The sequence below is a fragment of the Anabrus simplex genome, chromosome 7 (genome assembly GCF_040414725.1).
Source record: "Anabrus simplex isolate iqAnaSimp1 chromosome 7, ASM4041472v1, whole genome shotgun sequence".
Taxonomy (NCBI): domain Eukaryota; kingdom Metazoa; phylum Arthropoda; class Insecta; order Orthoptera; family Tettigoniidae; genus Anabrus; species Anabrus simplex.
In genome coordinates, this window is record NC_090271.1 from 335153484 (window position 1) to 335175868 (window position 22385).

General features: G+C 39.2%; 1 protein-coding gene across 2 annotated transcripts in view; it reads right to left on the reverse strand.

Moving 5' to 3' along the window:
* The window catches only part of LOC136877156 (arf-GAP domain and FG repeat-containing protein 1), a 272539-nt gene that overhangs the window by 185293 nt on the left and 64861 nt on the right, over positions 1–22385 (reverse strand). For both annotated transcript variants that reach the window (XM_067150965.2, XM_067150964.2), the window contains exon 3: positions 17899–18005. In XM_067150965.2, coding sequence (XP_067007066.2) covers positions 17899–18005 — 107 coding nt within the window. The remainder of the gene's footprint in view (positions 1–17898; positions 18006–22385) is intronic.

Genomic DNA, 22385 nt, shown 5'->3' on the forward strand with positions numbered 1-22385 from the left:
ATTCATAGAATACACATTTTACTTCCGTTGATATTTCCATATTATTTCACATTTCTTTTAAAAGATAAAAGAATGGCTGAGAGAGGCAGGTGGGTGTAAGTGGGAACTAAAGAGGATGAGGGAAGAGATACCAAGCTAGAGGGATATAATGTAATGGAGGACAGTCTCTCTCAATCATTGTACAGGATAGGGTAGGTACGGGAGAAGGAAAGGATGGAAGATGGGTGAATGTCTTAAGGTCAAGGACAACAAGGGTAAAGGATTTTCCTTAGGAAGTAGGCCAAGGGAGGTATCGGCAAGGAATTGGTAGGAGTAACTACAGGTAGATCAGCAGAGGGAAGATGGAGATCAGAGAAGTGTTACAGAGGTGGAGTGGGGCAAGAGGAATTGGAAAAGTAGAGCAGAGGATAGGAAGAGGGAGGTGGAACAGGACAGTGAGAGGGAGAAAAGGGAGGAGTCAGCGAGTTCTGCGGGCATCAGGGAAATGAAGGGAGACCAGGAATGGAAGGGATATAATGAGGGTGGGGTTGAGGCTCTCATCATGGATGACTCAACTGTCAGGCATGTGGGAAAAATATGTTGAGGAAAGAGAACCAGGGTAGAGTGTTATCCAGGAATCAGGTTAAGTCAGATGTTGAGGAAAATAGAAGCAATGGAGGAGGGTAAAGAGAAGGTGTTAATTTTCCATGTTGGTACCAACAACGTAAGGCAAGCAGGAATTGGTACTAACATAGCTGCAGATGATGACAGTATAGAAAGCATGAAGTTGAGTAAAGATGACATAAAATTGTTAGTGTTAAACTGTAGAAGAAAGGAATAGAATTAAGTAATTTGATAGATATATATTTACCAGATATTGTAATAGGAATTGAATAATGGCTGAGAAGTGACATTATGGATGCAGAAATGTACTCACGGAACTGGAATGTTTATTATAGAGACAGGTTAGGATCAATAGGAAGGGGAGGATTCATACCGGTGAAAGAAGAATTTGTAAGCTATGAAAAAGTTCTTTTTCTTCTTTTGAGACCGCACTGGATCACTTTAACCCTTTGGTTTGTCGATTTCATGGCAGGAACTGTCTCGAGTCTTGCGGTCCTCCCAGTATTTCTTCATACGTGATATTCTTGCACTTTCTTGTGTAGAGAATATTTTAGCTGCGATTTTCTTCTTTCTGAGTGTAAAGTGGAAAGTCATATTTTTAAGTGTTGTGTTTACTTTTTTTCTTATCCACAGTGTCATCCAATGTAAGGTCAATTTCTTTCAAATCCTCCCTTTTATCCATCTGCATCCCCAGTTGTATTTTTTTGAAGCAAGATTGTATTGCACCAGCTGTTTCAGAAATCATGAATCTGGGATTCTCAGGATGTGGCCATGTACCCTAGTTTTTTCTTGCGCATGGTATCGGTACCTGGCAGGTAGCAGGTAGGGACCCTTTTCGGAGGCAGCCCCATCCAGGGAGTGACGCCCCTGCCTGTGTGAGTACCAGAGCACACTGACCCGGTGTGTAACATCTGGTAAGGGTCCCAGCTCAGGGTTACGAGTGAAGACCTCAATGACTTCTACAGCGGAGAAGATGGACTTCGGTACGGTGGAGATTGCGGAAGAGGCAGTCCTGTATTCAGGGATTAATATGAGTACAACCTGCTGCCTTGTAGGTTGAGGTGACTGGACACCAAAGGCTAAGGGAGAAAACCCTGAAAGAAAATCTCCATCTGTGTTAGGCTCAGCAGTTCAACAGAGGGATTACTGAAGAAGTTGCTTTCAAGAATAATACGAGCCTCGGATGTAGGAATTCACAACGATGACATCAGTTTGGTGCGAATGATGGTTTACAGCCCGATGTTACACCACTACCCAAACCAAACAAAGACAAAGCATCAGAGTGGGAACATTAAATATCCTGACATTGACAAACAAAACTGAAGAGCTGGTCGACCTCATGGAAAGGAGGAAACTTCTGATCATGGGCCTGAGTGAAACAAAGTGGAAGAAAACTGGGAAAATGAATATCAGATTGGACCATAGTCTCTACTGGTCTGGAAATGAAGTAGAGTCTGAGAATGGAGTAGGATTTTTAATACATAAAAACATAGATGCTTGTAGTGAAGTTGAGTTTGTTAGTGAAAGGATAATTAAGTTATCTGTGAACTTAGGAGGGAAAAAGTACAATGCGAACCAAGTCTATGCTCCACAGGTAGGATGGTCAAAAGAGGAAAAGGCCAACTTCCTTAATAACTTGGAAGAACACACTGAGTATGACAATCTAATTGTAATGGGGGATTTTAATTCACAAGTTGGCTCACAACGAACAGGATATGAATCCATACTGGGCTCTCATGGAATGGGAAACATAAATGAAGAGGGAGAATATATGCTAGATCTATGCATGAGAAACAACCTGATAGTGAGTAACACTTGGTTCAAGGAAAGGGACTTCCATAAAATCACAAGATATAGCTGGGATGATAAAATAGGTACAATAATAGATTATATTCTGATAGATCAAAATGTATGGAAAAATGTCAATGATGATAAGGTCATTCCAAGTGAAGACCTTGGTGGAGACCATAGACTGTTGGTTGCAGTTATTGCAAAGAAAAGACCTCCCAAACTCTGTAACAAAAGAGTACCAAAAATAAAAACTTGGCGACTAACCGAGGCAAGTGTAAAGGAAGAATTCAGGGAAGGTGTCCGCAGGTTGTTGCCAAGAGAAGAACTGAAATTTGTAGATGAAGAATGGGCTACTCTAAAGAAGGTTGTGGTTGGTACAGCAGAAAAAGTATGTGGACGGCAGAGTCAAATAAGAAAACCTGAAGAAACTGCCTGGTGGAATGATGATATTAAAAAGGCTATCAATGACAGAAACTGTGCAAGAAGATCCTTATATCAAGCAAGAACATGGGGAGATCAACATGAAATAGAGGAGAAGCTGTCACTTTACAGAAAGAAAAAATTACACGTCAAACAGTTGGTTGTAGCTGAAAAGCAGAAATGCAAGGAATATCTGGCTACAGAATGGAAATAAACTGTTATACAATATTGTTAAGAATAGAACTCAAAATAAATCTATCCAGTCTGTAGAACTTCCTAATGGTGAGGTGACTAGGGATAAGACCAAAATATTACAGGAGTTCCAAAGGCACTTAAAAACTTGCTGAATTGTTATGAAAATGTCACCCCATTAGACGACGAACCTTATGATTTTGGCAGCACAAATACCACTAATCTGACATGGTTGGAAGTAGAGACAGCAATATCTAAGCAGAAAAACAACACATCACCTGGATCAGATGAATTAAGTGTTGAGATGATCAAAGCACTACGAGAAGTAGGACAACAGTCAATGTACAGGGTACTAAATAGAATCTGGAAAGAGAATGTAATACCCAATGACTGGAATCAAGGAGTCATCATCCCATTGTTGAAAAAAGGTGATAGAAAGAAATGTACCAACTACAGAGGTATAACTCTGCTGTCACATGGCCTCAAAATCTACGAATCCATCCTTGAGAGCAGGATTAGAAAATATGTTTATGTTGAACCTACACTTGAGGAACAACATGGATTTAGACCTCATAGATCAACTATAGACCTCATTTTTGCCACCAGAATGCTCTATGAGAAGTACTGGGAGAAAGGTAAAACACTTATAACTTTTTCTGGACATTGAGAAAGCATATGACCATGTACCACACAGGTATATATGGGAATGTTTGAGACATAAGAAAGTGCCCGATGACATCATAGCACAAGTACAACGATTATATGATGAAACCAAGTGTTGTGTCCAGGTCCAGGATGGAAGGTCAGGTTGGTTTGAAACAAAGAGTGGAGTCCAGCAAGGAAGTTGTCTTTCACCACTTCTCTTCATAATTATAATGGATGAAGTTTTAAAAGTGGTTAAGAGAAAGGATCCAACAACTAATGCCCTGGTTTTTGCTGATGATGTAATGGTATGGGGTGAGACAGAAGTGGAAGTACAAACTAGACTAGATATCTGGCATGAAGCTTTTACAACCTTTGGTCTCAAAATCAGCAAAACTAAGACAGTTGGCTTGGTGAAGAGTAGAAACTCTCCAACTGTTCATCTAAGAATTGAAGATGAGGAGATGGTTATTGTAGACAACTTCCAGTATTTATGTAGTGTTCTGTCATCAGACAATACCATACATCAAGAGATTAGTAACAGAATACAGAAAGCTTCCAAATTCTATCACGCTGTATGTCAAATACTTAGGGATGAAACATTTCCGTTAGTTTCCAAGATCAGCTTGTACAAAATATATCTAGTACCTATACTGACGTATGGTCTGGAAGCAGCAACACTTACTGGACCAACAAAGAGTCGTCTTCAGGCAACGGAAATGAAGTTTCTCTGTTCTTGTCTACAAAAAAACAAAAAAGGATAAAATAAGGAATGTGGATATCCAACAACAGCTTGGATTGGAAAGAAGCTTGCTGGAGACTCTAGAAGTGAAGAGATTGCAATGGTATGGTCACATGAAAAGAATGAACCCTCACAGGACTCCTCGAACATACTTTGACCACAATGTTCCTGGGAAGAGACCAAGAGGAAGACCTCGTGATGTTTGGGAAAAACAGATAATGAAGGACCTTGAAATTAGAGATGCGAACTGGTGTCGCATATATGAGCAGCATCTGTGAATGGATAGAACAAACTGGAGGAGGCTCGTACACAACCACACCCGGCTTGCTGGAGCGAAGAAATGATGAAGATGATGATGATATCGGTACCGGTAATAGGTTCTAATTTGTGATAAACAACGTCATTAGGTACTATTCGCCATTGACCATCCTTTTGATAGCTTTAAGTGATACAAGTTCTTCCAATTCGTCTTTCGACCTTCTGTATTTCGTCACTTTTGGATTGTTCGTTTAGATGGAATAATGTTCCTGCAGCATATGCAGCTTCTGGATTTATGACTGTGTTGTAATGTCTGATTTTTGCATTAATGGATAAGCATTTCTTTTTATAAGTTTCCCATGTTAATTTTTGTGCCTTAGATAACTTGTTTGCCCTTATCTGAATTCAAGGTTTTTCATTTAAATTGTTATTAACTCACCTAAACATTTTAATTGTGTTATAATTTTAATTTCAGTCCCGTTAATATGATTGTATTTCTTTTAATGGTGTTGGTTTTTGGAGCACAATTTCCATTTTCTCAAATGATATTTTAAGGCCAATTTTATTCGCAATGGTGTGAAGCTCTAATTTTTGAATTTTTGCTTCATCTAAATTTTTGGCTACTAATGCAATGTCATCTGCAAAACAAAGGAAATTTGTTTGGATTTTCCTACCTATTTTAATATTTGGAGGGTATTTCCTAAAACATTCTCGCATTACCATTTCACGTGTACGAAAAAGTGAAGGATGAGGAAGATGAAATTCTAGGTGCAAGACTCATCTCTAAAGACAATAGGCAACTTCATGTTTTTTGGGGTGTACTGACCCGGCAAGGCTGGCTAGTGGGTTTACGTCGCACCGACATAGATAGGTCTTATGGCGATGATGAGATCGGAAAGGCCTACAAGTTTGAAGAAAGCTGCCATGGCCTTAATTAAGGTACAGCCCCAGATTTTGCCTGGTGTGCAAATGGGAAACCACGGAAAACCATCTTCAGGGCTGCCGACAGTGGGATTCGAACCCACTATCTCCTGGATGCAAGCTCACAGCCGCACCGCCTCTAACCGCACGGCCAACTCGCCCGGTGGCAAGGCTGGCGCTGGCAATGCACAGCTATGTAGGGAACAAAACCGAAAGGAACAATTTACCAAATGTTAACCAGGAGGTAATGTGATTGACAGAAAGCATGATCAACAAATGGTAAATAAGTTAATCTAGGAAGGACAGCTCAATCAAAGTGATTGAACCAACTAGAGGAAAAAATACTCTAAATGTAGTACTGATAAAACCAGTTAAGACATTATTATCAATGCAAAATGATAAATAAAAATGTAAACAGTCTATGGGATGGGTTTAAAGCAATTGTTGAGGAGCGTAAAAACAGATGTGTACCTTTAGAAGTGGTAAGGAATAGCAAGGACCCATTATAACAGGGAAATAATTTTTTTTGCTATTTGCTTTACGTCGCACCGACACAGATAGGTCTTATGGCGATGATGGGAAAGGAAAGCCCTAGGAGAGGGAAGGAAGTGGCTGTGGCCTTAAGGTACAGCCCCAGCATTTGCCTGGTGTGAAAATGGGGAAACCATGGAAAACCATCTTCAGGGCTGCCGACGGTGGGGTTCGAACCCACTATCTCCCGGATGGAAGCTCACAGCAGCGCGCCCCTAACCGCATGGCCAACTCGCCCAGTAAACAGGAAAATAAAGAGACTGATGATGACGATGCTTGTTGTTTAAAGGGACCTAATATCTAGGTCATCGGCCCCTAATGGTACGAAATGAGACGAAATGCAATGACAATTTAAAAGTACAAAATTCATCCACTGACCAGAATTCAAAACATGATGATAAAGATTGAATGGATGAATATGAATTTGAAACAATCAGCGGATCCGACCCGCAATGCCTCACCTTCCCAGAAACAATTTTACTGACCAAGGGACTGCTTCCAAAGCACAATCCTGAATCGATGATGCTTGTTGTCGAAAGGGGTTCAATATCCAGATCAACAGTCCCTCATAATGGTAATTATTGCTAGTAAAGTAGAACCATGGTATTACTCAAGTTGTGTACTAATCAAAGGTAGCGTAAACTCCGGTGTTCCAAACATTAGGGTACTACTCAAGTACTGTATATCGTACATGTAATTCAGACCTATGGTGTTTCTCACATAATGGCACCACTCGTAGCCAATGCAAACCCATGGTGCACCTCACATAGATGTACTAATCACAGGGACTCGTATTATCTCGTAGTGTTCTCATATAGTGGGTAAAAATCACAGGCAACGCAGACCAACAGTGTCGCTCATATAGTGGTACTAATGACAGGCAACGCCCAAACCCGTAGTGTTTCTCACATAATGGTAAAAATCACAGGCAACATAAGCCCATGATGTTCCGCATATAGTAGTACTAATCACAGGTACTGGAAACCCACAGTGAACCGCTCTCTGCTGCTGCTATTCACAAACCTATTGTGTACCGAACATAGTGGTACCTGCCTCTGTGGATCAGCGGTAGAGTGTCGGCCTCCGGATCCCAAGATAGCGGGTTCAAACCCGGCAGAGGTAGTCGGATTTTTGAAGGGCGGAAAAAAGTCCATTCGACACTCCATGTCGTACGATGTCGGCATGTAAAAGATCTCTGGTGACACATTTGGTGTTTACCCGACAAAATTCATTAAATCTCAGCCATAGACGCCCAAGAGAGTTTCGGTGTACTCGGTCTGCCATCTAGTGGGGGCCTAGAGTAAAACGGAACGTCGAAATTGACGAGCAGACAGCCAGATGGCGTCAAATTGAAATGTCTGCACACGGTAGCTGAGGCCATACGATTATTATTATTATTATTATTAGTGGTACTACTCGCAAGTAAAGATGACCTGTGGCTTTTCCCGCGTGATGGTACTAATCACAAGTAGTTTCATGGTTCTAATTCAATCTCCCTTGGTCGCCTTTTTAAGTCGCCTCTTACGACAGGCAGGGGATACCGTGGGTGTATTCTTTGTCTGCGTCCCATACCCACAGGGAGTAATAAAGAGATTATGAAGGAAGTGCAAATTAGAAAGAAATAGAGCCAGGAATGGTTGCAGGAGTAAGGAGAGATTGAAGCAGCTCACTAGGAAATTGAATTCAGCAAAAAAAAAATCAGCTAAGTATAACATTATGACAAACACAATTGGGACCCACATGAATTTTAGGGAGCATTGGATGGATATGTATAGATACTTTAAGGCAGAAAGTGGTTCCCGGAAGGACATTCCTGGGAACATTAATGAAGAAGAGGAGTGTAAATGCGAGGAATTACAGAAGGTAGACGTATTCAGTCAGCAATATGTCAAGGGGATTGAATATAAAGATGTCCTAATAGAAGAGTCGACTAATAATGGTGAAATACTGAAATGTACCTATGACAATAATGACATTTATAAAAGGATACAAAAGTTGAAAGCTAGAAAGAGGCAACTGGGATTGATAAGATTTGTAGGAATATATTAAAGGCTATGTGTTGGGATATAGTGCATATCTGATATAACTTATTATATTTGATTAGTGTTTGCATGAAGGAGCTATACTAAACGAATGGAGAGTTGCAATAGTAACCCCAGTGTACAACGGAAAGGGTGACAAACATCATCATCAGTTTTCCACTCCAGTTGCCCGGGTGTAGTTTACGAGCACTCTCCACTTCTGTCTGTCCATGTACCACTCTTCTCTCAAGACGGCATCCCAGCTGACTCCTCTTGTTCCTATGTCCTCTTTCAATTGGTCCAGCCATCTCTTCCTAGGTCTTCCTACCGGTCGTTTTCCGGCCACGACTGTGTGTAGCCATTGTTTTGCTGTCCTTCCATTGCCCAATCGTTTGACATGGCCAAACCGTTTCAAACGGGCCCTTGTCACTTTTTCATTCAGGGATGGGTACACACCAGCTTCCTCCCTTATTCTTTCATTCCTTACCCTGTCCCTTTTTGTCTTCTGTACCATAGTACGTAGGAACTTCATTTCTGTGGCTTGTAGTTTGCTATCCACTTGTTGGGTTGTTGTGCAGGTTTCTAGGCCATATGTTAGTATGGGGGTGAAGTATGATTGGAATAGAATCTGATTTGATCTTGAGGGAACTTGTTCGTTCCAGAGAAGGTTCCGAACTTGATGGTAAAACTGAGCTGATTTTTGAATGCGGTTGTTAATCTCATGCTGTATTCTGTTATCACTTGAAATGATGCACCCAAGATATTTATATTGGTCTACTATTTCCAGCTGTGTACCTTCCAGCATTATTTTTCCTTTCTTCTTCTGCCTGTTGACAGACATAGTAACAGTTTTCGATTTATTTATTGTTAATCCATGTGCTTTCAAATGTTCATTCCAGGTGTTCAGCCTCTCTTGGACTTCCTTCTCTGTATTTCCCAAATTACTACATCATCTGCAAATGCAAATGCATTGATGTCCATATTGTTCTTCTGCTTAATTTCTTTCATGACTTCATCCATGACAGTGATAAAAAGTAAGAGTGAAAGGGTACTGCCTTGTTGCACTCCTTTAGTGGTTTGGAACCAATCAGAATTACCGTTTCCTATCTGTACGCAACTGCAGCAGTCTTCGTAAAGCATTTTAACTTTCTGGATAAGACCTTTGGGTACCTTGGAACACTATCAAATGCTTTTTCGAGATCCAAAAACACTAGTGTTAAGTCTTTGCCCTTCTCCCAATGCTTTTCCTCCAGTATTCTAAGTGCAAATATGAGATCGATAGTTGATCGGTGTTCTCTGAATCCATATTGTTCTTCCTGTAGTTGTGGTTCTATTATTTTCCTTAGCCTTTTTTCAAGTATTTTCTCAAATATTTTCAAACCATGAGACAATAAAGTGATCCCTCTATAATTGCTACATTTCTTCCGGCTTCCTTTTTTTGAAGAGAGGTATTATTATTATTCCCTTTTTTCAATCATCTGGGACTTTCCTATCCTTCCATATTGCATTAATTACTCTATGAAGCCACTGTATTCCTATTGTACCAGTTGCTTTGATCATATCTGCACTGACTTCATCAAATCCTGTTGATCTTTCTTTGGGCATACTATTAAGGGCAGTCTACTTCCTTCCATGTTGGCGGGCTCTCTTGGTCAGCCTCATCATTGCAGCTTAAACTGACCAGCATGGTTACATCATTAGAGTCTTTCCCAGTACAGTTGTATAAATTATCAAAATAGGATTTCATTATCTTCCTTATTTCTGTCTCTTCCCTGACTATGTTACCATCTGGTTCCTCTATTGCTGTTATGTATTCATTGTTTCTTCTTATATTTCGTATTGTTCGGTAAAGTAGTTTAGAATTAGCTTTGCTGTCTTGCTCTAGTTTATCTGTGAAATCAGTCCAAGCTTTCTGTTTTTCTTCGGCCACAATTTTCTTTACTCGTAGTTTCTGATCTCTGTATTTCTGCTGCAGTTCGTTTACTCTAGATTCATTCCTTTGACTTCCTTTTTGCATTTCTTTGTTTCTGGCTTTCCTGGTTTCATTTTTCGCTTTCACAGCAATCTAAAGGGTGACAAACATAAAGCAGAAAATTACAAGCCAGTCAGTTTGACATGTTTAGTTTGTAAGCTCTGGGAAGGCATTCTTAGACATGTTCCAGAAATTGCTATCTGGTTTGATAGAAGGTAGTTTGGGTTTAGGAAATGTCATTCCACTGAAGCTCAACTTGTAGGATTCCAGCAAGATATAGTAGATATTTTAGATTCAGAAGGTCAAATGGATTGTATCACTATTGACCTATCCAAGACTTTTGACATAGTACATCATGGGAGATTACTGACAAAAATGAGGGCAATTGGACTAGATAAAAGAGTGGTTGAATGGTTGGCTATATTTCTAGAAAATAGAACTCGGAAAATTAGAGTCGGTGAAGCGTTATCTGATCCTGTAATGATTAAGGGGGGTCCCACAGGGCAGTATTGTTTGACCCTTATGTTTTCTTATATACAGTATATATAAATGATATGAGTAAAGATCATGAATCACATATTTGCAGATGATGTTATACTGTATGGAGTAGTAAAATCTCCTATCTCCTCATTATCTCCCCTGGACTGAACATCACTAACTCCTAACACATACAGATGCATCCTCTTTGCTGATTCAGCCATTTCTACTTTCTTCCATAAACCCCATTAACCACTTGACGTACACTCATGGATCTTTCCATCCGCGTGTACCGTTTATTCCTGGACCCACTCCAAGCTGTTTTTCTTTGTGAAAGGATTTGATATTAGAAGGTAAACTTTTGACAGTTGGAACCACTGCTTTATTCCATTGATCCATTCGATAAACACTTCTGTGCAGTTATACCGTGGAAAGAATAATCTGTATCTTAGCAACCTCATCTTGAACGAAATCATGGCTGCCTCCAAGTTAAGTTGGTAAAGATGTGGATTCCCACAGCAAACTTGAAATATCTGTCCCGAATGAGCAAATTCATAACACCAATATAGTTGGTCCGTTATTGGACATTATAAATTTTCCCTGCTAACTCATTCCTGGTTGCCAGCGTTTCGCCCCAGTGTGCTAAGCTGGGCTCATCAGTTGAGTTGAGTGACGGAGTGATAAGGTAATTTTTAGAATAGAGTGACATTGATATAGAAATAAGCAACGAAGAATTTTTTGTTATTTGATTTACGTCGCACCGACACAGATAGGTCGTACGGTGACAGTGGGATAGGAAAGACCTAGGAATGGAAAGGAATCAGCCGTGACCTTCACTAAGGTACAGCCCCAGCATTTGCCTGGTGTGAAAATGGGAAACCACGGAAAACCATATTCAGGGCTGCTAACAGTGGGGTTCGAACCCACTATCTCCCGGATGCAAGCTCACAGCTGCAGAATTTAGTGGAAGTGAAAGTAGTTCATGTGACAGTGACGTGAGCGCTAGTAGGAGTGAACAAAGTGCTGTTTTGCCGTCAAATATGTCACTGTATTTTAGGTCTTCATCTGATGCTACACCAAAGGATTCTAATCATCTTTTATACGGTAGTGAATGGAACTAGAAGTACGTAAATAATACTCCAGTGTATCATTCAAGCATAGCAACTAGTGAAATAAATGGTGTTGATCAAAGACGCCTAGGACAATGCCCTAACGAACTGCAAATTGTGAATGAATTTCTAACAGCAGTCTTTTGGGAACATCTAACCAAAGAAAAAAAATGCTTATGCATCAGCTGCTGAGGATATCATCATCACTGGTGGTCTGCCTATCGGCAGGTCTTAATATGAATTCTCCACGCTGTTCTGTCTTCAGCCATTCTCTTTGTCTTCTAATAGCTTTTATTCACCTTTACACTGTCCACTAACTGATACCTCTTCCTTCCTCTCTTCAGTTTTCCTTGTATCTTTCCTTCCAATGCTTCGGTTATTAAACAATTTCGTCACAAACAGTGGCCTAACCAATTTTTCTTCCATCTTTGAATGCATTCCAATATCATTCTCCTTCCTTCACCCACTCTTTTTAATACTTCCTCATTCCTTACTTTCTCCTGCCAGCTGATTTTCTTCATCTTCCGCCAGATCCACATTTCAAGTGCTTCTAGTCATCTTTCTTCCTCTTTTCTCAACATCCAAGTCTCAGCCCCATAAAGCGCCTCACTCCACACAAAGCACTCCACTAACCTCTTCTTAAGGTCCTTATTTAGAGGCCCACTCAACAGTGTCCTTTGTTTCATAAATGCTTCCTTGGCCATTGCAATTCTAGTCTTCACTTGGTCCAAGCAAAGATCACTTCTGATTATGCTTCCCAAATATTTGAATTTAGACACTTGTTCGATCTCCTCCCCCAAAAGTATTATTTTAACTTTTGAGTTCTTCTTTGACCCCATGATCATTGCCTTGGTCTTTTTCCTATTAATTTTCATGCCTAACTTCTTACAGGAAGTGTTCAATTTTTCCAACATAGTATTCATCATTCTCTCAGTTTCTGATAGAACCGCCATGTCATTTGCAAATCGAATACATTCAATTCTTTTTCCTCTCAACTGCCACACCTTGCTTTCCTTGAAAGCAATTTCCAATTAATTCTTCCAGTTATATATTAAACAGCATTGATGAAAGACAACAGCCTTGCTTCTCCCCTCTGCCAATTCTGCTCCCTTCTGACAGATCATGTCCTATTGTGATTTGGAGAGTTTGGTTTATGTATAGGTTCTTAATAAGCCTTCTTTCTTTCCTTCCAGTCTACTCTATTCTTCTTCTTCTTCTTCTTCTTCTTCTTCTTCTTCTTCTTCTTCTTCTTCAGTATGCCCATCAACTTCTCCCATTGAACTCTGTCAAAAGCCTTTTCCAGGTCAATAAAAGCCACAAATACCAGTCTTCCTTTTTCAATGTATCTTTCTCCAATAGTTCTTAGTAACCCAATAGCATCTCTTGTACATTTTCATATGAAAAAGAACACTGGTTTCCTGTATCTGTGGATGAAACAAAGGCCCATTTTGCTCTGTGTATCCTAACATCACAAAATAAGAAGCCCTCACTCCAAGACAATTGGTCTAAACACAGGGTAATGGAGACCCCAATTTTTGGAGAAATCATGCCTTTCAAGAGGTTCAAATCTATAAATAAATTCCTCCACTTATCTAGTGATGTCCCTGAAACTGTTGGAGATAAAACTCAGGAAAGTAAGGCCTGTGCTTCATTTAGATAGATTTCAAAAGGTCTATGCGCTCGGAGAAAAAGTGCCTATAGATGAAAGTCTGATGAAGTTCAAGGGTAGGCTTTCATATGTACATTATAACTCATCAAAGAGAGCCAGGTTTGGCATCACAATATACTAGGTGTGTGGGTACTGATGGAACTTCAAAATTTATACTGGGAAGGAGAATGGCAGTGAAGTACCAACAGTGGGATTACTTTCAAGTAAAATGGAAATGTGTTGAGAGCTTTTGGGTTGCTGAAGAACACTGTACATGGACAACTGGTACAGTTCACCAACATTATTCAGAAATCTACTGGATAATAAGACTTACGCTGTTGGTAATGTGAGACCAAATAAGAAGTTCATGTCCATGGAACTCAGCAACACAAAGCTGAAAAAGGGGGAACTCGCCCCCAATCTGGTTGTTTACTACAACTGTGGAATGGGTTGTGTTGATTCCCATAACCAGACACTTGCATCATTCCCCTTGATGAGGAAGCATGCAAAAGGATACCAAAAAATATACTTCTACATTCTAGACATGACACTTCTGAATTCCCACACCATTCGCTGCCTCCTCAACCCTAACAAGAAGCGACTAGGCTTTATCAGCTTCTGGATCAATTTGGCCGAACATCTGTTGGCAAGTGTGACCTTGCCTGACTAACCAAAATGAGGACACCCAAGCCCTGGGGACACTTTCCATCCAAAATACCCCCAACAACAAAGAAGGTTATCCCATCATGGAGATGCAAAGCCTGTGTGACATGGGTTCTGAGGAAGGAATCTTCATTTGAATGCCACCGGTGCAAGGTGGTGCTGCACGCAGATGACTGTTTTATGATCTACTCTACACAAAGACTTTACAAAGTACATCTGACAGTCGGTTGCTGTAAAACATGCTTTTTCCAGTGTCTGTGATATCATGTAAAGTAATGAAACTAAATGGTACACCAAGGCATAAATAAGTTCAATTAAATGGTATGTGAACGGGTTAATATTGATAGCTCCCCATCAAATTCCATTTTGTTCGACAAGTTGTTTCCACGGAGTCGCTCGCCTGTCAAAAGGGAGTGCAACTCCATTACTTCCATAGGTCCAAGGCTTTCTTAAAATGTTCTGTGTGTGCTCAGTGAAAATTTTGTAAAGCAGGATGCTACCCTTACTTACACAGTCCAAGGGAGGATCTCTCCTCTAACGAGTTAGGGACTGCCGGTGGATTACGTAGTCCTAGCCGCCTGAGCACAACGAGGGCCATGACTCAGGATATGTCCAAGATGCCCACTCCCACTCCATAGCAACTGGTATCCCGATTCTCAGGGCCACTCGGCCGCTGAGCACGGTTCACGAACTAGGACGCGACTACAGTAACCCACACCACAAACCATATTTTAAAAATTATTTTAAAATTGTGTGTTTAATGTCTTAACTCTTATGGTGCCAGGCGGAACGATCTATCGGCCAAGCGAGCTGCTGCTAAAAATGCTGGGGGCCGGTCTATAGGCCATGTTTTTCTTTCGCCTGTACCTTAACTCCCTGCTGCATGATGGCAGCATAATACCAACGGAAAGATTGAAGTTTTTACTCTCTGGAAATATAAATAACGTGCGATATCGATATCAGATGTTTCATAAAAGCTTTCTTTCAATACATTGCAAGTTTCGTGCATGGTAGCGCTGCACTCTGCCGCTTTGTGTCACTTGCTTGTTATCTCGCTTGTTCATACATTTGTTTATTTTCCTCCGAGAGTGTAAAGATGGCTAAGTATATGGAAGAGGATGAAATACACAATGTTTCAACATTTAGTGATTCATCAGAGAATGATTTATCGCCGGATGACAGCGACGACTTTGCATCTTCTGACAACGGTGATATTTCTGTAAGACCACTGCCTAGGCAATGAAATGTGACAAATGTATATCCGATGCAGGTAGGAATAATTCCAAGCAGCTCTGATAGTGAATGTGACCTGACAGATGTTTCCTCAGATTCTGTTGATAGTTCGAACAGTGATTGGAAGTTACAGGTGACACAGATAATCTGCCTAATACCGGAGGTCATTATGTATTCAACCTATGTGTGCATAATTTTGTAAAAATTCATCATTCTCAAAAACTACTATCAAGAATTACATAAAACTTTAGTTTTTTGTTCAAAATTAAGTGAATATTCTCACGAAGGCATCATGCATGTGTTAAAAATACACTATATAAGTAAATATTAGGTCAAATTTGAAATTTAAATTTAAAAAAAATAATAAAAAATTCAAACATTTTTAAATTAACCCTTTGTTGCCTGAATAGTGAAAAATAATAAGTATACTTGATTTTTTCACCTTATTCTAATGGAATATGTTCAAATATTAAATGCTAATACTTTCAAATCATACTTTTAATTTTTGGTATGTTTTTGGGGCCTGGTACTTTTAAGTACCGTCAGGCATATAGAAGGCTTCATATTTGGGTAGATAAGAATGTTCACATTTTGTAATTATATCACATTTATTGTCTCAAAATATTAGTAGAGCATGTTTTTCATACCTGAAACTATTACAAAAATGTAAAAGCAAAATTTAAAGCAAATATGTGTAATAAGAGTGAAGTTTCCTAATATTATTGTTCATATATAGAACATCTTTCATACATCCTATACAGCTGACACATTATGATACTCTGCAAAGCAGTTCTTTTTTTCATTGCAGCAAAGAAAAACACTACATGTAGTAAACTTTGAATGCGGTCTTGACTGCACCTTCTTTCTCGAACACACCTCACATCGACCACGGTTTTTTACAAAAACAACAAAATGATTTCCAATATTACTTAGTCTGACATTACTTGGCACAGAATATTCTGTTTTCCTCCTTTTTGGTAGACAAGTTTGCTCTGGTGATTTTGGTGACCTCATATCACGTGAATGTTTTCCTGGAAGAGGAATTTCTTTCTGGTTCATCAGTCCTAGGGCCACATTACGCCGGAGTGCCATTAGAGGGACTTTTTCATGCAGATTACAGTATATGATGTAGGCACTGACAAATGCTATCTCAATCATTCCCCAAAATAATCTATGCCACCATTTTTGGATCGACGGTCTAAACCATATACCCCTCGAAGTCTGTCAGCATGGTCCACTCCACCCATGTGTGCATTGTAGTCTTGTACAACAACCAGGCAATCAACAGTAACATTACTTCCATCCTTCTGTTTCCTAGAAACAGTTATGGCTTCTGTTCCATGGAAATTAGATGCTAAGCACACACCTTTACTGTCTTTCCATAGAAAAACACTGATGTCCATCGAAGGAAAGCATTACTTTTGGTTTTGGAAATGACTAACATGAGACCCTCCATATGGCCTGACGGTGCTTCTAAGTACCTCGCCATTTACTAGCTATATATCCACACTAATTGCAAATTTCATCAATTTGAGTATTTTATTGCATTACAGAAGCATGCTTACATGTACTAAGATCACTTGCAGGTCGAATGTAACAATAGGAGGTAAGAAATAATCAATCAAAATGTAATTTGTTTACAGTGGTAACACTATGACTACACTCCTACGAATAAAACGATATCCCGCGTTTTTCATCAATACCAACTTCAAAAATGAAGTATCTCTGTTTGAAGAATTAGTTACTTGAAAGTACCATGAGGAAAATACAAGGGTAGGATTCACTGAATAATTCCAAAGCCATAAAATATGAGATGGTACTTTAAAGTACCGTCAAGCAACAAAGGGTTAAGGAAATGAAAACTTATTGCAATTATAGTGACACTCATGTGTTCTCTATTCACCTGTGTGCTGTGAGGAAAAAAAAAAGGAACAGGGATTTACCTCCAAAAATGTAATTAGGAGAATGTTTTTCCTTAGTGTGTGCATTTTCATTAAGTTTGTCTTTGTCTTAGCATTCTTAGCGCAACCACTACATTACAGTCTGGCATCAAAAGTGTTAATGAATATGGAAATGTGTTCTCATGCACTCAATCTCATGCCAACACTGTGAAACATGAGACCGCATCATTGGCAACATACTGTGAACAATCTAGGGGATTACTCTAAGGGTTTTCCGTACTCACACATGGCTGACAGTTTCCTCGCTTTACCTGGTGAGCCTACTCGGCACTCCACAGTGCCTTACACTCCCCACTCCCATCTGAATATTTCCATTCGTCTGGTAGATCCCACATTCATGCAGATAAAAACAGTTGCCATGACATCTGGGCCAACCCTAGTACATAGCCCATAAATAAAGGTGGAAATCAAGAATTGGTTTGTATGATTTCACAACAAGAATGGAAAAATTACTTCAAATGATCACATAGCTCTGAAGTTGGAAAAAAATGGTTGGCAAGGTAAAGAAGAAATATAAAAGAGGAGCTTAGCATAGGAATGTGAAAGCAATTACATATAAACGCCTGGACCCAAGGGTCATCGGATGTCATCAGCTGAGACTTCCTGGAAGATGGAAAAGATTAATTATCATGTTAATTGTTCCATCAGCTGTCCTACCTGTACTCCTCATCCAGTACATTTCTATATTACAAAAGCAAAATAAGAACCACTCACCTTTTCTTCTCATACTTGGATATCATGAAATCTTTAATCTGCTGTTCATCTTTGGTGTCCTGAGGATGATTGGCATCAAATAGCCCCAGCCATATTTTTCTACAATACTGAAACAAAAATTCACATTCAAATTTGTTTGAACTGCCTCCTTTCGATTACATAAGAAATGTCACCACATGCATTCTTTACACAAAAGAGTTCTCCAGCATTTCTGATCTAATTTTCAACAGAATTGCAAATATTTCAGAGACTTTTATTTACAGCACATCAGAAACCGACAGAAAGAGCAACATCCTTAGGCAAGGACACTTTAAAAGTTTTGAGAATAAATAATTCGTTGAAGAAAATTTATTTTGAATACTCTCAGGGATATTAGGGGGGGGGGGAGGAAATATCACCAATTAATTACTTGTTTAAAAGAGGTATCTTTTTTTTTTTTTTTGCTATTGGCTTCACGTCGCACCGACACAGATAGGTCTTATGGCGACGATGGGACAGGAAAGGGCTAGGAGTGGGAAAGAAGCGGCCGTGGCCTTAATTAAGGTACAGCCCCAGCATTTGCCTGGTGTGAAAATGGGAAACCGCGCGGAAAACCATCTTCAGGGCTGCCGACAGTGGAATTCGAACCTACTATCTCCCGAATACTGGATACTGGCCGCATTTAAGCGACTGCAGCTATCGAGTTCGGTAGAGAGGTATCTCAGCTGGAGATGTAGCTTTAGTCCCAGAGGATACAACAGTACACTACATTCAGATGATCAGTTTTCTGCTTTAGGTAAAACCAACATACCTGCATTTACCTTCTAAAACACAGTATTAATTTCGAAACCTTTAAAAAGTTTTTATTTTATTTTTCCTTCAAATAAAGGTTGCCAAAGACAAAGCATACTCAACAAAGAGACACAGTATAATCTTACATAAGCATTACATACACTGAATTATTATTATAATATATATTAGGCCTACATTATTTTATTATTTATCAACCACTATTATTATCTAAATACATGGCCTGATTCCAGTCGAAGACCGCTGCTCAGCCCGAAGGCCTGCAGATTACGAGGGGTCGTGTGGTTGGCACGACGCATCCTCTCTGCCGTTATTCTGGGCTTTCAAGACTGGGGACACCACCTCACTGTCAGATAGCTCCTCAATTCTAATCACGTACGCTCAGTGGACATCAAACCAGCCCTCAGGTCGAGAGAAAAATCCCTGACCTGGCCAGGAATGGAACCCAGGGCTTCTGGGTGAGAGGCAGGCACGCTATCCCTATACCACGGGGCCGGCAGGAATGGAATTATACCCCACCAAAATTCAAGTACTGGAGCAATCCCGCCGACAACAGTTTCGCTAGGAAATTCTTATAAACAGACAGAATCATTTCTCTCGCTGGAGGTAAAAATCTTGCGTTTCTTTTTCAACTGATAACAGTCTGGTGAGTTTTTGTTTGGATCCATTACATGAAGTAATATTCAATAATGAGTAAGAATACACCAACAAACAAATAAGAGGCTCAAATAATAATTGGCACACAACATGCACATACACCATTTTTCGTTAACAAAAATTATCTCGCTGCTATGAAGCCATTGGAATGGAGAAGAAATTTAGGAGAAAAACTGGGCTTAAAATATGGAATAAAGAAATGTCAAAAGCTGTCAAGTAAAAACAAATACCAGTATTATACCTGAAAATGATACAGTATTGCACCCCACAAAATGAGAAAGAATATAAAAACAGCAAGAACAAGGTCAAGTCACTAACGAGGAAACTCAAGCAAGAATCATGGGATAGGTTAATAAACTCAATAGAAGATGATATCGATGGTAGGCAAGAGATGGCGTATAAGTCAACGAAGCACCTCAACAGTGATGAAAGAGAAACTGCTAATATAAATGTATTAAAAATTAAATAATTGAAGTTCAACCAATTCAATACATAAAAGAAAGAAATGTAGTAATTACATTCTTATTTAAATGGGACCGGTTTCGACCCTAGTCCAGGTCATTGTCAGCCGTAAAAACAAGTAGGCGAAATCACACAATGTTTATGAATATTGGAGAAATGGGTCAGTTTCACACTCTGTCAGGCACAAAGTCACAACACTATCAAATAATATATGAAGATTATAAATAAACTTGAAGTCGCAGACGAATAGATTTGTAGAAGCAAACCGCCAGTTCCCGGTGATCAGCGCGGCACATTCAAGGTCATGCGCTGCGGTCTCGAACGCCAAAGTAGAGTGGAGAATGTCTTGAAGGTCCAATATTTGTCTTGGTTGCGGGAAGTTAAGTACGTATATAAAAAAATATACGACGCAAATCAGTATAATTGAATGAGAACTTGTGCTCCTGCTAAGTTCTTGGAAAACAGTTGACTTGAAAAAACAATTGTAAAGAGAAAAAATGTAGTAAAAAGCGCAATATCGGAAAACAAATGAAAACTTACATGCACAGTGCGCTATTTTTTAAATTGAAAAAATTATTGGTTAAAAAAAAAAAATCGACCTTCATTTCGGTTCTCCTCTTTCAAATTTTAACTCTTGTCTTGCGCCAACTTCGACTACTTCAACCATGTCCTAATAATTTTTTCAATTTAAAAAATAGCGCACTGTGCATATAAGTTTTCATTTGTTTTCCGATATTGCGCTTTTTACTACATTTTTTTCTCTTTACAATTGTTTTTTCAAGTCAACTGTTTTCCAAGAACTTAGCAGGAGCACAAGTTCTCATTCAATTATACTGATTTGCGTCGTATATTTTTTTATATACGTACTTAACTTCCCGCAACCAAGACAAATATTGGACCTTCAAGACATTCTCCACTCTACTTTGGCGTTCGAGACCGCAGCGCATGACCTTGAATGTGCCGCGCTGATCACCGGGAACTGGCGGTTTGCTTCTACAAATCTATTTGTCTGCGACTTCAAGTTTATTTATAATCTTCATATATTATTTGATAGTGTTGTGACTTTGTGCCTGACAGAGTGTGAAACTGACCCATTTCTCCAATATTCATAAACATTGTGTGATTTCGCCTACTTGTTTTTACGGCTGACGATGACCTGGACTAGGGTCGAAACCGGTCCCATTTAAATAAGAATGTAATTACTACATTTCTTTCTTTTATGTATTGAATTGGTTGAACTTCAATTATTTAATTTTTAATGTTAATAATTTCAATACGGAACAATGAAATTTTTATCTTTAAATAATATAAATGTAATCGAAGAAGAATCATGGATACAACACTACAAAGAATTGTGGCATAACGGAGAGTATAGAGAGAGTCAGGAAAATCAAGATATAGATATTGACGTTGAAGGAACTGACCTAATAGATATAGAAGAACTTAATACCGTTTTGAAATCCTTCAAAAATAGAAAAGTACCAGGGTTAGACAATATAAATATGGAGTTGTTCAAATATGGTGGGATCATTCTTAAATTTAGATTGTTACATTTAATTAATCTTTGTTGGAAAAGAAGAAATATACCCGAAGAATGGAAAGCTAAAATAATATCACTTTTCAAGAAAGGAAATCAAAGTTTTCGCAGTAACTATCGAGGAATAAGTTTATTAAGTGTTGGCTATAAAATATACGCTAAAATAATAAACAATAGACTTAACACTAGAACCGCCGGAGCGGTCAAAATGACCGCTACACGTTTTCAAAGCCTTATTCTGACCACATTTTATGTCATATTGCAAAGAGCTTCAGTGACTTCCTGATTATCGGCCACAGTCATCTGTATTAAATTTAATTAATTTAGCGTCATTGGTTAGGACATAGGTAACGAGTATACCTAGAACCACCGGAGCGGTCATTTTGACCGCTGTATTGATTAACATAATAAAATGTGTTAGAACATGTGCTTATTCCTCTGGTTGAGATAACATTTGTTTATAATTATTCTCCCTGCAATAATGTAAGCACAACTATGAAACTCTGATAAGCTATCTACGGCCATTGTTTATTCTCTTCTTTATTCATTTTTCTAAAGGCGGCTACGGGAGCTAATGGGTCACTCTCCTCTGAGAATAGCGAACATTCTTCCGCTGTCACAATTCCCTAATGATATACGTTATTTTGATGTCAACATTTCAACTTTGGTACTGAAATTCAACATTTAGACTTCAATTATGCCTTGTATGGGCCTAGAACTGAAAGTTTTCAATTGTTCTATTACAGCAGTAGAAAATGTAATACGAAAAGCTGGAAAGAAGAAGGGACGCATCAACACAAGCCTCCCAGGACCAAGTAATACATTACAGATGGTATCACGGATTGACTGTAGGAGAGTTTGTGAAGACTACACCTGGAAGGACGGCTTGTCACAACACCTTGAAAGAAAATCCAGAACCTACTCCATATTCAAAGCGGTATGTTTCTGACGACAGTGTAGCGTGTGTATGGCGTATTTTTATTGATGAATCTATATTGAAACATATCAAACACTGTACGGAAACTGAAGCAATACGTGTTTT